General features: G+C 36.6%; 1 protein-coding gene across 1 annotated transcript in view; it reads left to right on the forward strand.

Annotated features, from left to right (window-relative positions):
* Window positions 1-867: 867 nt before the first annotated feature.
* Window positions 868-15,352, forward strand: part of SNAPC3 (small nuclear RNA activating complex polypeptide 3) — a 34,479-nt gene continuing 19,994 nt past the window's right edge. The window contains exons 1-5 of the mRNA XM_074282943.1: window positions 868-1,208; window positions 2,452-2,529; window positions 11,084-11,168; window positions 11,765-11,869; window positions 14,973-15,122. Coding sequence (XP_074139044.1) covers window positions 916-1,208; window positions 2,452-2,529; window positions 11,084-11,168; window positions 11,765-11,869; window positions 14,973-15,122 — 711 coding nt within the window. The 5' untranslated portion in view covers window positions 868-915. The remainder of the gene's footprint in view (window positions 1,209-2,451; window positions 2,530-11,083; window positions 11,169-11,764; window positions 11,870-14,972; window positions 15,123-15,352) is intronic.

Raw genomic sequence — 15,352 nt, forward strand, 5'->3', positions numbered from 1 at the left:
AAACATTATGTTAGGCATTTAAGGCCCTTAACAACCCTGCCTCGTCATTCCCCATCATTCCAGTCTTCTTACACCTTACTCCCTGAAACAGATTCTCTGGTACAGTAATACCGGCTTGCGTATTTCACCTGTGAGCAGTCTCTTATCCCATCTGCCTGAAATATCCTACCCTTTCTCCTCCAACTACAGACCTCTCTATCTTCCGTCCCAACTAAAATTCACCGTGTACAGGAAGCTTTTCCCAATTCCTTTTAATCCCAAGGCTTTCCATTTTTCAAGTACTTCCTGTTTGTTCTGTATATTTATCCCAGTATATATTTGTTTGTATGTTGTTTCCCCCATTAGAGTGCAAACTCTTGTGTTATGCCTTCTTTTTTTTTTTTTTTTTTTTTTTTTTTTGTAGCCTCGGTACTTAGCTCAGCACTTAGCACATCGTGCTTAATAAATCTCACTTGATTGATTTTGGGAGACTGATGCAGAAATGTGACCGGTTCCTATTATAGGGACATTTTGTTTTTTAAATCTAGACGGCATTACCAGAACAAGAGGTCTGTGGGTGGGGAAGCTGATCGAGACCAATAGTGAGAACCTGAGAGCCGAGGGCATTTCCTCTTGGGCGCAAAGCCACAGGAGAGAACCGCTCCCAGCCAGCAGCTCCTCCCAATGCAGAGAACAATGCAATCTAAGGACACGCTCCCAAGGTTTTCTCCTCTGCGGACTGACGGGGCGGGGCAGGGAGAGGTGGCCTCCTTGCTAATGAGAGGGCCTTTCTGGGAAATGTAGTGCTTCCTTCTCCTCCTCTCCCGGCTGAGCATTCGGTCTCGACCACAAGTCCCAACATGCACTGCGCTCCTGGCTCTTGTGGGAGTGGCGGGGAGGGGTTTGGAAACCCGGCTTTTGCGTGACTAGGAGCAGATGAGATCGGACATGGCTGCTGATCACTTAGGGGTCGCCGGCGGCTCCTCAGGCGATGGGGGCGGGTTCAGATTCCCGGAATACGAGATCCCAGAGCTGAACACCAAACCCTTCTTCGTAAAGGCTTTGGGGAATCTATGGAAGGAGAGGCTTCTTGGGGCCCGTGACTTCTCTCTGGAGCCTCCGGCTACCGGCAGCCTAGACGGGGCCGGAGCCGGCGAGGAAGATGCGGCCGTGGCCGAAGACTTGGGCTGCAGCCTAGAGACTGCGACCGAGCTGAGCCTCGTGTGTGGGTGAGTACTGGGGGCCCCTGGCCCTACTCGAGGAGGGTCGCCGCCTGTATCCCGGGCCAGACCCCATCCCCCACCCCCGCTTTGGGACTTTTCTCAGTGGCCTATACCTGAATTAGGCCATTTAGGACTGGTGGAGAGGTGGGGGAGGGGAGTAGGTAACCGCTGGTGGTTAGAAGGGGGTGGTCACTCCAAAGAAACCCGGACCACCTCTCAGACCCTTTGTTACTTAGTGCCACTCGTGAAAGACTGGCAAAAACTGATAAAGGAGACCCTCGGAGTATGGACAAAGCTGAGGAGAAGGGCTTGGCGCAGAGTAATGGAAAGGGCGTTGGAATCCAGTCAGCCTTTATTTAGTGCCTACTATGTGCCCGGCAGCTGTGCTCAGTGCTGGGCTTGCAGAAAGAGGTAGAGACGGTTCCTGCTCTCCAGGAGCTTTCAGTCTAAGAAGGGGTTATCCAAAGACCTGGCTTACATCCCTGTTTCTGGGCCATTTGTTTCACCTCTCTGGACCTTAGTTGCCCCTCTTTTAAAATGAGAAGGTTGTATTTAAGTTCTCTTGTGACCATGGTTCTGTCATCTGTATGAATCTCACCATCTGCGACATTATATCCCAGATACCAGTTTTGAGAGTTTCTTTGTGGTTGAAGTGCTGTTGGGTATCTTTTTTACTGATGCTATCTTTGGTCAGTTTCCCTGACTGGCCCCCAAGGAAAGAACTTTTCAGAGAAAGAAAAAAGACTTGTTGATTGCATTTTTCCACTAACCGGATCAGAAGGATACAAAGTTATATTCTCGGCCTCAAATCTCGGCCTCCTACTCATAGCAGCAGTGTGACCTTGGGCAAATCATTAACCTCAGTTTGTTCATCTGTAAGTGAGTGTGATAATAATAGTATCTACCTCCCCGGGTTGTTTGAGGACCAGATGAGATAATAATTCTGAAGTGCTTAGCAGTTTCTGGCATAGGGTGTTATATAGATGTTAGCTATTATCATTATTAGCTATTATTTCCTTTTTATTAGATATTATTTTCTTGATGAATATTTGTTCCATGAATAGAACATTAAACCCACCAATTATGTCTAGTGTTCATTTCAGAGTAATTGTACCAAAAATATTTCATTAAGTAAAATTTTCTTCTGTGATCAATATATTTTGCCTTACTTTCTAATTATTCAGAACATTCAAAAGGATGGTTATCTCACGAGTAAAAAATATCTAAATTGTGGCATTTCCTTCTTTAGCTTGGATAAGTTGAAGTATTGTGAAGAAGAGGATGATCCAGAAGTCATTCCTGAAGACACCAATCTAGTGACTTTGGGGTATGGTAGACTGATTTTAAAATTCACTTTTTCTTTGTAGTAAAGATATTTATTACACACAATATTGTAATACCTTTTTTTTTTTTTTTTTGCACAAACCATTTATGAAATATAATTTCTTTCAAAATATTTGTATGATGAGGCTATTACCATTTTGTTTATTTGTGCCAGACTATTTTTATTAATAATACAGATCCTACCATTCTTCTAGATTCCTGGACTAAAAAAAAAAAAGTCAACCTTAACATGGCCATTCCTTTGAGATCCATATCCAATCTGTCATCACTTCCTTTGGGGTCTTCTTTTTCATAATGTCTCTCATCTTTCTATTCATTACTACTGTTACCATCCTAATTCAGTCCTTATTATTGTGCCAAAGAAAAAGATATTTCTTGGTTTCTTTGAAAAATTCACTCAAAAAAAAAAAAAAAGATCTGTCAGAATGAAAAGAACTTTAGTTTTGAATTTTCATCAAGTTGACCAAATAGTTTTATGTCTCTGTTCTCCCCATGCTTATTCCATAGTTCTATCAGATTAATTTTTAACTTTACTTCCCGTCTCAGAAAACTTCCAGGGATTCCCATTACCTCAAGGATAAAATCCTGATATTCAATACCCTACATATTGTGACCCCAAGTTTCCTTTCCAGGTTAACTTCCCACTATTCCTCCCTATTTTAATTGATCTATACTTAGTTCTGTCAGAATGTCTTATATTGCTACCTCTTTGCTCATACCACACCTCTTGAAATGTTCTCCTCTCTTTCATTCAAACTACTCATTTTTAAGATCCTAATCACAGTGTTGATTTCCTTGATACTTTCCCAGCTCACTGTGACCTCTCCCTCACCAGAACTGTTCTTATACTTTGCACTTACACTGTCTTTTATCATCATTTAATCCCTAAGATTGCTAGCTTTTTGGGGAAGAAGATTCTGTTAAATTTCTTTGTGCCTTTTTTTTTTTACCCTACCTCCCACTAGTACCCTGTACTATTAGGTTCTTATTTGATTAATTAGTTAGATCTTTGGAAGTTCTAGGAAAAGAATTTGACCTGCTACACTAAAAGCTGGCAAGGAAATGAAAGCAAAATAAACTTGATAATAATTAAATTGTCACTAAAAGGTTATTTAATTCTTTGCTATTTACCCTCTTCCTATGGTAGAGTTTGTCCATATTAGACCTCCCTGCAGTTTCTTCCCTCCACTTCATTCTGTAGGTCTAGCTGGGTAAAATTATACTTTCAATAAATTATGATGAAGTAAGTTCGATAAAGAGGAAGTAGTGTCATATTTCTTTTTTCCAAACTGGGTCTTGAAAGACTTTGTTAATGTGATGAAAATGATGCATTTAAACAGAGGAACAATTAAAAGGTGAACAACTTTCAAGCTTTACACATTCCCCAGTGCCAAGGTTAATCTGTTGTTCCTCTTTACCCTCCCAAACATATCTACACAAACACACCTTAGAGAATTGAACTGAATAGTCTTCTGACTCCAAATCTAGAAGTTATTCTCCTAACCCTTAATTCTTTTAAGGGTAGGTGATTAATTTTACAGAGAAGACATTCTGACAGAATATATAACCTATGTAAATCCAGTACTGATGTGTAACTGCATCAGTTCTTAAGTTTCAGGGGCCAGGGACTGTACTGTGACTCAGTTCTCTAGTATCTTAGAAATGAAATCTTTTCCAGGGAAACTTGCTGTAAAGATTCCCACTCCTTACCCCTGCACTTGGTACTTTTTTTTTTTTTATTTTTTTTTTTTATTTTATTTTATAATTATAACATTTTTTGACAGTACATATGCATGGGTAATTTTTTACAACATTATCCCTTGCACTTACTTCTATTCAGATTTTTTCCCTTCCTCCCCCAAACCCCTCCCCCAGATGGCAAGCAGTCTTATATATGTTAAATATATTACAGTATAATTTAGATACAATATATGTGTGTAGAACCGAATTTTTTTTTTGTTGCACAGGAAGAATTGGATTCAGAAGGTAAAAATAACAGTTTACATTCATTTCCCATTGTTCCTTTTCTGGATGTAGCTGGTTCTTTCCATCATTAATCAATTGGAATTGGATTAGTTCTTCTCTATGTTGAAGAAATCCACTTCCATCAGCATACATCCTCGTACAGTATCATTGTTGAAGCGTATAATGATCTTCTGGTTCTGCTCGTTTCACTCAGCATCAGTTGATGTAAGTCTCTCCAAGCCTCTCTATATTTCTCCTGTTGGTCATTTCTTATAGAACAATAATATTCCATAACATTCATATACCATAGTTTACCCAACCATTCTCCAATTGATGGACATCCATTCATCTTCCAGCTTCTAGCCACTATGAAAAGGGCTGCCACAAACATTTTGGCACATACAGGACCCTTTCCCTTCTCTAGTAGTTCCTTGGGGTATAATCCCAGTAGTAGTATGGCTGGGTCAAAGGGTATGCACATTTTGATAACTTTTTGGGCATAATTCCAGATTGCTCTCCAGAATGGTTGGATTCTTTCACAACTCCACCAACAATGCATCAGTGTCCCAGTTTTCCCACAGCCCCTCCAACATTCATCGTTATTTGTTCCTGTCATCTTAGCCAATCTGACAGGTGTGTAATGATACCTCAGAGTTGTCTTAATTTGCATTTCTCTGATCAATAGTGATTTGGAACACTCTTTCATATGAGTGGAAATAGTTTTAATTTCATCATCTGAAAATTGTCTGTTCATATCCTTTGACCATTTATCAATTGGAGAATGGTTTGATTTCTTATAGATTAAAGTCAATTCTCTGTATATTTTGGAGATGAGGCCTTTATCAGAACCTTTAACTGTAAAAATTTTTTCCCAATTTGTTACTTCCCTTCTAATCTTGTTTGCATTAGTTTTGTTTGTGCAGAAACTTTTTAATTTGGTGTAATCAAAATGTTCTATTTTGTGATCAATAATGGTCTCTAGTTCTCCCTTGGACACAAACTCCTTCCTCCTCCACAAGTCTGAGAGGTAAACCATCCCCTGTTCCTCCAATTTATTTATGATTTCGTTCTTTATGCCTAAATCTTGGACCCATTTTGATCTAATCTTAGTATGTGGTGTTAAATGTGGGTCCATGCCTAGTTTCTGCCATACTAATTTCCAGTTTTCCCAGCAGTTTTTGTCAAATAATGAATTCTTATCCCAAAATTTGGGATCTTTGGGTTTGTCAAAGATTAGATTGCTATTTTTATTCACTATCTTGTCCTGTGAACCTAACCTATGCCACTGATCAACTAGTCTATTTCTTAGCCAATACCAAATGGTTTTGGTGACTGTTGCTTTATAATATAGCTTTAAATCAGGTACACTTAGACCACCTTCCTCTGACTTTTTTTTCATTAGTTCCCTTGCAATTCTCGACCTTTTATTCTTCCATATGAATTTTGTTGTTATTTTTTCTAGGTCATTAAAATAGTTTCTTGGGAGTCTGATTGGTATAGCACTAAATAAATAGATTAGTTTGGGGAGTATTGTCATCTTTATTATATTCGCTCGGCCTATCCAAGAACATTGAATGTCTTTCCAATTATTTAAATCTGACTTTATTTTTGTGGCAAGTGTTTTGTAATTTTGCTCATATAATTCCTGACTCTCCTTTGGTAGATATATTCCCAAATATTTGATACTATCGACTGTTATTTTGAATGGAATTTCTCTTTGTATCTCTTGCTGTTGGATTGTGTTGGTAATGTATAAAAATCCTGAGGATTTATGTGGATTTATTTTGTATCCTGCGACTTTGCTAAAATTCTGAATTATTTCTAATAGCTTTTTAGCAGAGTCTTTGGGGTTCTCTAAGTATACCATCATGTCATCTGCGAAAAGTGACAATTTGATTTCTTCATTTCCTACTCTAATTCCTTGGATCTCTTTCTCGGCTCTTATTGCCAAGGCTAGAGTTTCTAGTACTATATTGAATAGTAATGGTGATAGTGGGCAACCTTGTTTCACTCCTGATCTAACAGGGAAAGGTTCTAGTTTATCACCATTACATATGATGTTTACTGAAGGTTTTAAATATATGCTCCTTATTATTTTAAGGAATAGTCCATTTATTCCTATACTCTCAAGCGTTTTTAGTAGGAATGGATGTTGGATTTTATCAAATGCCTTTTCTGCATCTATTGAGATGATCATATGGTTTTTATTAATTTGATTATTAATATGGTCAATTATACTAATAGTTTTCCTAATATTAAACCAGCCCTGCATTCCTGGTATAAATCCCACTTGGTCATAGTGTATTATTCTGGGGATGATTTTCTGAAGTCTATTTGCTAATATCTTATTTAAGATTTTAGCATCAATATTCATTAAGGAAATTGGTCTATAGTTTTCTTTCTCAGTTTTCGATCTACCTGGTTTAAGTATCAGTACCATGTCTGTGTCATAGAAGGAATTTGGTAGGACTCCTTCAATCCCTATTTTTTCAAATAGTTTACATAGCATTGGAGTTAGTTGTTCTTTAAATGTTTGGTAGAATTCACCTGTAAATCCATCTGGTCCTGGGGACTTTTTCTTAGGAAGTTGGTTAATAGCTTGGTCTATTTCTTTTTCTGAGATGGGACTATTTAGACTACTTACTTCTTCCTCTGTTAATCTGGGCAAGCTATATTTTTGAAGGTATTCTTCCATTTCATTTAAGTTATCAAATTTATCGGCATAAAGTTGAGCAAAGTAGCTCCTAACTATTGTTCTAATTTCCTCTTCATTAGTGGTGAGTTCACCCTTTTCATTTTCAAGACTATCAATTTGCTTTTTCTCTTTCCTTTTTTTAATCAGGTTTACTAAGGGTTTGTCTATTTTGTTGGTTTTTTCATAAAACCAACTCTTAGTTTTATTAATTAATTCAATAGTTTTTTTACTTTCAATTTTATTAATCTCACCTTTTATTTTTTGAATTTCAAGTTTTGTGTTTGTCTGGGGGTTTTTAATTTGTTCCTTTTCTAGCAATTTTAGTTGTAAACCCAATTCGTTGGCCCTCTCTTTCTCTATTTTATGCAAGTAGGCCTGTAGAGATATAAAACTTCCCCTAATTACTGCTTTGGCTGTATCCCACACATTTTGGTATGATGTCTCATTATTGTCATTTTCTTGGGTGAAGTTATTAATTATGTCTATGATTTGCTGTTTTACCCAATCATTCTTTAGTATAAGATTATTTAGTTTCCAATTATTTTTTGGTCTATTTTCCCCTGGCTTTTTATTAAATGTTATTTTGATTGCATTATGGTCTGAAAAGGATGCATTTACTATTTCTGCCTTACTGCATTTGATTTTGAGGTTTTTATGCCCTAGTATATGATCAATTTTTGTATAGGTTCCATGAACTGCTGAGAAGAAAGTATATTCCTTTCTGTCTCCATTTAGCTTTCGCCAAAGATCTATCATATCAAACTTTTCTAGTATTCTATTTACCTCTTTGACTTCTTTCTTATTTATTTTGTGGTTTGATTTATCTAATTCTGATAGTGCAAGGTTGAGATCTCCCGCTATTATAGTTTTGCTATCTATTTCCTCTTGCAGCTCTCTTAATTTCTCTTTTAAGAATTTAGATGCTGCACCACTTGGTGCATACATGTTTAATATTGATACGGTTTCACTATTGATGCTTCCCTTTAGCAGGATATAATGCCCTTCCTTATCTCTTTTAATTAGATCAATTTTTGTTTTTGCTTGATCTGAGATGAGGATGGCTACTCCTGCTTTTTTGGTTTTGCCTGAAGCATAATAGATTCTGCTCCACCCTTTTACTTTTAGTTTGAATGTCTCATCCTGTTTCAGGTGTGTTTCCTGTAAACAACATATACTAGGACACTTGGTACTTTTTAGGTAATGTTATCTGAATTGGGAAAAAAAAAATTTAGATTTAGGTAATAAAAATTGTCCATTTTACCTCATATCTCAATAAGTCATGAACTCTCCCCCGTCCATAAATCTGGCAGGTAATTTACACTTTGCTCCGATTTTCTTTTGATGTTACCGTTTATGTCTAAATCATGTACCTATTTGTAGCTTGTCTTGGAATATTGTGTGAGACTTTGGTCTTTACCTAGTTTCTTAGGAGTTTTTGTCACTTAATGAGTTCTTGTGGCAATAAGTAGGATCTTGGGTTTATCAAAATGCTGGGTCTCTGAGTCGTTTGATTCTGTGAATTGTGTATCTAACATATTTCACCTATCAATCTTTGATTCTTATCCAGTGCCAAATTTAGTTTTATGGTATAGGTCAAGGGTTCTCAAACTGTGGCCTGCGGGCCAGATGTGGCCACTGAGGACGTTTACGCAGCCCGCCAGTTTATGGCAAATGGCTGAGGGGCAGAGACTATAGTTGGCCCTCCAACAGTCTGAGGGACTATTTCAAAAGTTTGAGAACCACTGGTATAGATTGAGGTTTGATACTGTTTATTATGAGATGCAGGCATACTCTCTTCATATCAAATCACCAAAATGATGGAGGAATGTTGGAGTTACAGGCCAGTGTTTCAAGTCATCTCCAAAGAAGATCCTCCAAATCAAGGAGCAAAGATGTTATTGTCCTGCTAAGAGCAGGCTAAATTTTTTGGGAAATTAGCAAGGAAAGGGGTTTTATTTTATTTATTTTCCCTCCCTCTACTCCCTCCCTTAGATGACAGGCAATCCCATTGTGTTATAGTATAACCTAGATACAATATACGTGTGTAAATCCAATTTTTTTGTTGCACGTTAAGTATTGGATTCCGAAGATATAAGTAACCTAGGTAGATAGACAGTAGTGCTAACAGTTTACATTCAATTCCCAGTGTTCCTTCTCTGGGTGTAGTTGTTTCTGTCCATCATTGATCCACTGGAAGTGAGTTGGATCTTCTTTATGTTGAAAATCTCCACTTCCATCAGAATATATCTTCATACAGTATTGTTGTTGAAGTGTATAGTGATCTTCTGGTTCTGCTCATTTTATTCACCATCAGTTTATGTAAGTCTCGCCAAACCTTTCTGTATTCATAATGCTGGTCATTTCTTACAGAGCAATAATATTCCATAACCTTCATATACCATAATTTATCCAACCATTCTCCAGTTGATGGACATCCATTCATCTTCCAGTTTCTAGCCACTATGAAAAGGGCTGCCACAAACATTTTGGCACATACAGGTCCCTTTCCGCTCTTTAGTATTTCTTTGGGATATAAGCCCAATAGTAGCACTGCTGGGTCAAAGGGTATGCACAGTTTGATAACTTTTTTGGCATAGTTCCAAATTGCTCTCCAGAATGGCTGGATTCTTTCACAACTCCACCAACAATGTATTAGTGTCCCAGTTTTCCCACATCCCCTCCAACAGTCATCCAACAGGTGTGTAGTGGTATCTCAGAGTTGTCTTAATTTGCATTTCTCTGATCAATAGTGATTTGGAACACTTTCATATGAGTGGATATAGTTTCAATTTCATCATCTGAGAATTGTCTGTTCATATCCTTTGACCATTTATCAATTGGAGAATGGTTTGATTTCTTATAAATTAGGGTCAGTTCTCTATATATTTTGGAAATGAGACCTTTGTCCGAACCTTTAACTGTAAAAATATTTTCCCAATTTGTTACTTCCCTTCTAATCTTGTTTGCATTAGTATTGTTTGTACAGAAACTTTTTAGTTTGGTGTAATCAAAATCTTCTATTTTGTGATCAATAATGATCTCTAGTTCTCCTCTGGTCATAAATTCCTTCCTCTTCCACAGGTCTGAGAGGTAGACTATTCTCTGTTCCTCTAATCTATTTATGATCTCATTCTTTATGCCTAAATCATGGACCCATTTTGATCTTATCTTGGTATATGGTGTTAAGTGTGGATCCATATCTAATTTCTGCCATAAGGAAAGGGGTTTTAGCAATTAACAGGGAGAAAGACTAGTTCCCTAGCAGAACCCAGAATTACCCAAAAGGAAAATGCCTTGAGGTGGGAGTATGCTGGCTAAATTCATTGAGAAGTTTGGCAAAGATTAACATCATAACTTGACTTTTTGATTGGATGTAGTAAAGGTGTGGTTTCTAGAGACCTCCATCTGGGATGGGACTATAATCAAAAGACCTCTGACAGTAGCTAGGCTTTCTCTGACAATGCCCACCTGGCTATTCATCAATGCTGCTAAGGTCCTCTTCCTCCCCATTTTTTTTTTTTTCATTAATTTCCTTGATACTTTGCTTTTCAGATAAATTTTGTTATTAATTTTTCTAGTTCTCTTAAATAATCCTAAGGTAGTTTAAATTGACATGGCAATGATGAGTAGTGTTTGTTTTTTAAAAATGTTTTCCCATTTAAGTGTTTAATCCAATCAGCTTATCATTGAGTATACAGGAAAGAATTAAGTAAAGTTTTCCAGTTTTCAATGAGATCAATAGATTCCCAAAATAGGTATTAAAGCATCTATTGTAGAATATCTTTGTTTTACACACAATTTTTAAATCATAGACAATTTAGATATTTAATAGAGAATTTTTTTAAACTTAAATTTAATTTTTCACAAATTCCAATAGACTTAGAAAGAGGGCCTTGGAGCATCGAGAAGAAACCATAACAGTAGATCGTATATGCAGACAAGAAACCTTCGCCTATGAGATGGTAAGATTCCTTTTTTTTCTCTCCCAGCTTCAGTGGTTGAGCATTTAGTGAAGCCTTCTTATGGAATATGCTTAACTCACAATTCCTAGGCAGTTTTTGTTTTTTGTTTTTTTTTTTAAGAATATATAACAGGCAGTATGAGGGAAAGGAGGAGAAAGAAGAGAAGCATATATAATCCTAGTACCTGATGCCCTTATGATACTCAGGCTTTGCTTTTGATTCTGCTCTTAGTGTTTTCTTTCCATTTCTTTGATTCTGTTCTGAATTCTGACTTTGTATCTGTAGCCCTACTACTGGTTCTTTTTCTATTTCTACCTGAATCTAACTTTGTGTTCCTGCCTCATCTCTCAGGCCACATCTCTCTTATAAGAAAACAAGAAACTTTTAGACAGATGAAAGATAAGATTTTGCAACATCATGGAAATTTATGGGGTCATCTATTTTCTCTTCTGTCTTAAACCTTTTATTTGTTAATATACTATAATTTTAATTGTATTGTATTTAATCATGATCAGTCATAAACTGTAAAGCAGCTTTCTACATCCTAGAAGCTTAATTGGACATTGTTCATTTTTTCCGTTGTTCTTCTCCATCAGGAATCACATGCCATAGGAAAGAAGCCATCAAATCCAGCAGACCTAGTTAATGAAGGAGAACTTATTTTAACTCTGAATATCTTCTATCCTGTTATATTTAGTAAGGTCAGTTCTGAAACCTAAAAAGTAACTCAATAATGGTAAAAAAAATTTACCATGATTGGTTTCCTACAATAACCAGTCAACAAACATGAAGCATCTACTATGTACTGGGTAAAATGAAATTATTATTGCTTTCAAGGAGCTTCCATTCCAAGGAGCTAACATATATGTATAAGCACATATAGGACAAAGATAAGGTAATTGGGGAGGGAGGATACTTTCATTTGAGGGCATCAGGAAAGGCTTCATGTAGATGGTGCTGCTTAAATTGAGTCTTAGTAGTATATTATTTTTCCAATTACAACTAAGAATAGTTTTCAATATTCATCTTAGTAAGATTTTTTTTTCTTTTTGGAGGGAGGCAATTGGGGTTAAGTGACTTGCCCTGTAATGCCGGAGAAACTGAGCAAGATAGAAATTAGAGAGTATTTAATAATTTATTAAATGGAGAGATTTACTGGGACCAAATGCATCCATGGCTTGGTCCCAGGGCTGAATGAGACTATCGTCTCCAAGAATCCAGCAAACAATCAGAATTCTCAATGACATATATACGTGGGGCTCAAACACAGTGGGTAGACCAAGGCAGGGGTGGAGTCAGGGTGCTGAGAGCAGAAACCGAACTCTGACAGGGTGGGGTGAGCCTCTGGAGAAGAGATGACATACTCAGGGGGAGGCACCCCAGACATGGGGAGAGGCATTTTGATAAGATGGTATCTGACATTCTGATAGCTTGGGATGGGGAAAGGTATTCTGATATTCTAAAACATAAGATCTTTTATACTTATCATGTGTTCTGATAAAGAGGGAGGGGAGGTTTTGCAAGACAGGAGCCTTGAGAAGCCAGGAAACTGAATCAATACTGGATCAGGATAATTATGGAAACTGAGAACTGTGGCATAATAGCCCAGGGTCACACAGCTAGTATTAAGTGTCTGAGACTGGATTTTTATTGAGGTTTGTCATCCTGACTTCAGGACTGGTGCTCTCTCTATCCTTGAATTGAGTCTTGAAGAAAAAAGGGAGCTACATTCTCAGAGTTGGGGGAAGGGCAGGGCAGCAGGACAAAGGCATAGGAATCAAATAGGGAGGGTCATGTGAGAGGTACAGAGATTTATGATAGAATGTGGAAGGGGGAGAAATGTATAATGAGATTGGAAAAATGAGATGAGACCAAGTATTTTAAAAGTTTTAAAAAAAACAGAAGGATTTGTATTTTATTCTAGGGGCAATAGGGAATTATTGGAGTTTATTAGAGTAGAATTGATATGATCAGCTCTGTTTTTGAGGAAAATAATTTGTTGTGAAGAGAGTAGATTTTAGTGGAAATAGAAATGAGGCAAGGAGACTAAGAAGCCAATGCAGTCAAGAGATATTCAGCACTTAAATTAAGGGAGTGGCTGTGTAAGAATCAAGAAAGGGTAGGTAGAAGAGATGTGGACATAAAAATGGCAAGATTTGGTAACTGATTTGTTGTGAAGGGGAAGCAAGGAATGAAAGATTATATGAAGGTTACAAACCTGAGAGACTGGAGATGCTGCCCTCTGCAGAAAGTTCAGGCAATATTTGAGGGGGAAAGATGAGTTTTGTTTTGGACATTTGTCTTTGAAATGTCTCTGAGAAATCTAGTTTCACATGTCCTATAGACAATTGGAAGAGCTTGAAATTCCTTTGTTTTTCTTTCCCATTCTATAGGATCTAGAAATAATAGTACCACATACTATTTAGAGTTTAAAATGCTGTCTTGGGATTTGAAAGTCCATATGAGCTCAAAGACTTAGAAGTCCTTATTGAATTGAATTGAAAGGTTGTGTTTGTTATTTTTTTCTGAGGCATTTGGGGTGAAGTGATTTGCCCAGAGTCACATAGCTAGAAAGTGTTAATTGTCTATGAGGCTAGAAGTCCTCTTGACTTCAGGGTTTGTGCTCTATCCACTGTACCAACTAGCTGCCCCGAATTGAAAGGTTTTGTATTTATAAGGAAGAATCTCCTTGTTGGGAAGCCAGCCTTATTTAAATTAGTATTCATATCTAATTTCTACACATAATTTTTTTTCTTCTTTTTTTTTTTTCAAGGTTCATGAATTTATTTTTTTTAATTTATTTAGAATTTTTTTTCACAGTATTATATGCATGAGTAATTTTTTTTATAATATTATCCCTTGTATTCATTTTTCCAAATTACATGTGTTACAATAAAACCTAGATACAATATATGTGTCTACACATAATTTTCACAAAATGTTAGAACTGGATTAGACTTCAAAGGTCATCCGGTCCTTTTATTTTAAAGATGAGGAAAATGAGACCCTCACACATGAAACAATGCCATCCATTTACTGCCTTAAGTAGCAGAACTAGGTTTTGGGCACATTTCTTCTGCTCTGAAGTGTACTTTTCCACTACAGTACATCTTTGTGTCTAGCAAAACAAAAGCTAAGTTACATTAATTGGAAATTTAACCTGGATCTATTTCTTGCAGAGAAGGCTTTTCTGTCACTAAGTAATAAATGTCCTAGTTTTAAAAATTCTTCTGGTTTAAAACAAGAGAGAGAATTATATGTATATACACATATACACACATAAAATGTATAAAAATGATTGTATTTTCCTCAATATTACATTAAATGATAATAACGATATCTGTTATACCTATCTCAGGGGGGTATTTGAAGGACAAAATTATGTAATAATTGCAAAAAGCATGTAAAAAATAGTAGTAAATGTAAAAAAGCATATAAAAATGGATGTAAAAAAGGCATCCATTTACAATGGATAGGCAATATTGAGATGAAAAATACTCAATACCCACATGAATTTTTTAAAATTTCATTTATATATTTTGGGGTTATTATTGTGAAATATTTGACTCACAACAATTCTGTGAGATAAATAGAAAATTAATAACTCTATTCTACAAAGAGAAAACAGAGGTTTAAAGAGGTTGTGTCTTATGTAAGGTAACTCATTTGTTTGTCAGCATTGCTTTTTAAGTTTTGGAAATGGGATTTGAACAGGGGTCTCTCCTTAATTTTAAGTCCAACATTGCTTCCAGAGTAACATGCCTTCAAAGATTTTCTCTTTTGATATGACTATTTGATTTGTAGCATAAAGAACGTAAACCCTATCAAACCCTACTGGTGTTGGGCAGTCAAAAACTCACAGAGCTCAGAGATTCATTTTGCTGTGCCAGTGACCTTCAAATTGGAGGAGAGTTCAGCAGTACACCTGACCAGGCACCTGAGCATACCAGCAAGGTAAGGTGATTTTTCACAAAAACTAGGCAATTGATATAAGAAGTACATATACAGTTGTGATTTATAATGTTAGACAAATCTTTCATCAAATGCCCTATGTGGACAGGCTTTAAGCCTGAGTGTTTCATGGAAAATGCAAATGTTAGGGAATACAAAAATTCATTCTACTCTTGAAAAGTGAGCAGAATTTTGAAACCATCAGTAAAATAAAAGAAATGAGTTTTGTTTGC

This window comes from Sminthopsis crassicaudata, chromosome 1 (assembly GCF_048593235.1).
Source record: "Sminthopsis crassicaudata isolate SCR6 chromosome 1, ASM4859323v1, whole genome shotgun sequence".
Taxonomy (NCBI): domain Eukaryota; kingdom Metazoa; phylum Chordata; class Mammalia; order Dasyuromorphia; family Dasyuridae; genus Sminthopsis; species Sminthopsis crassicaudata.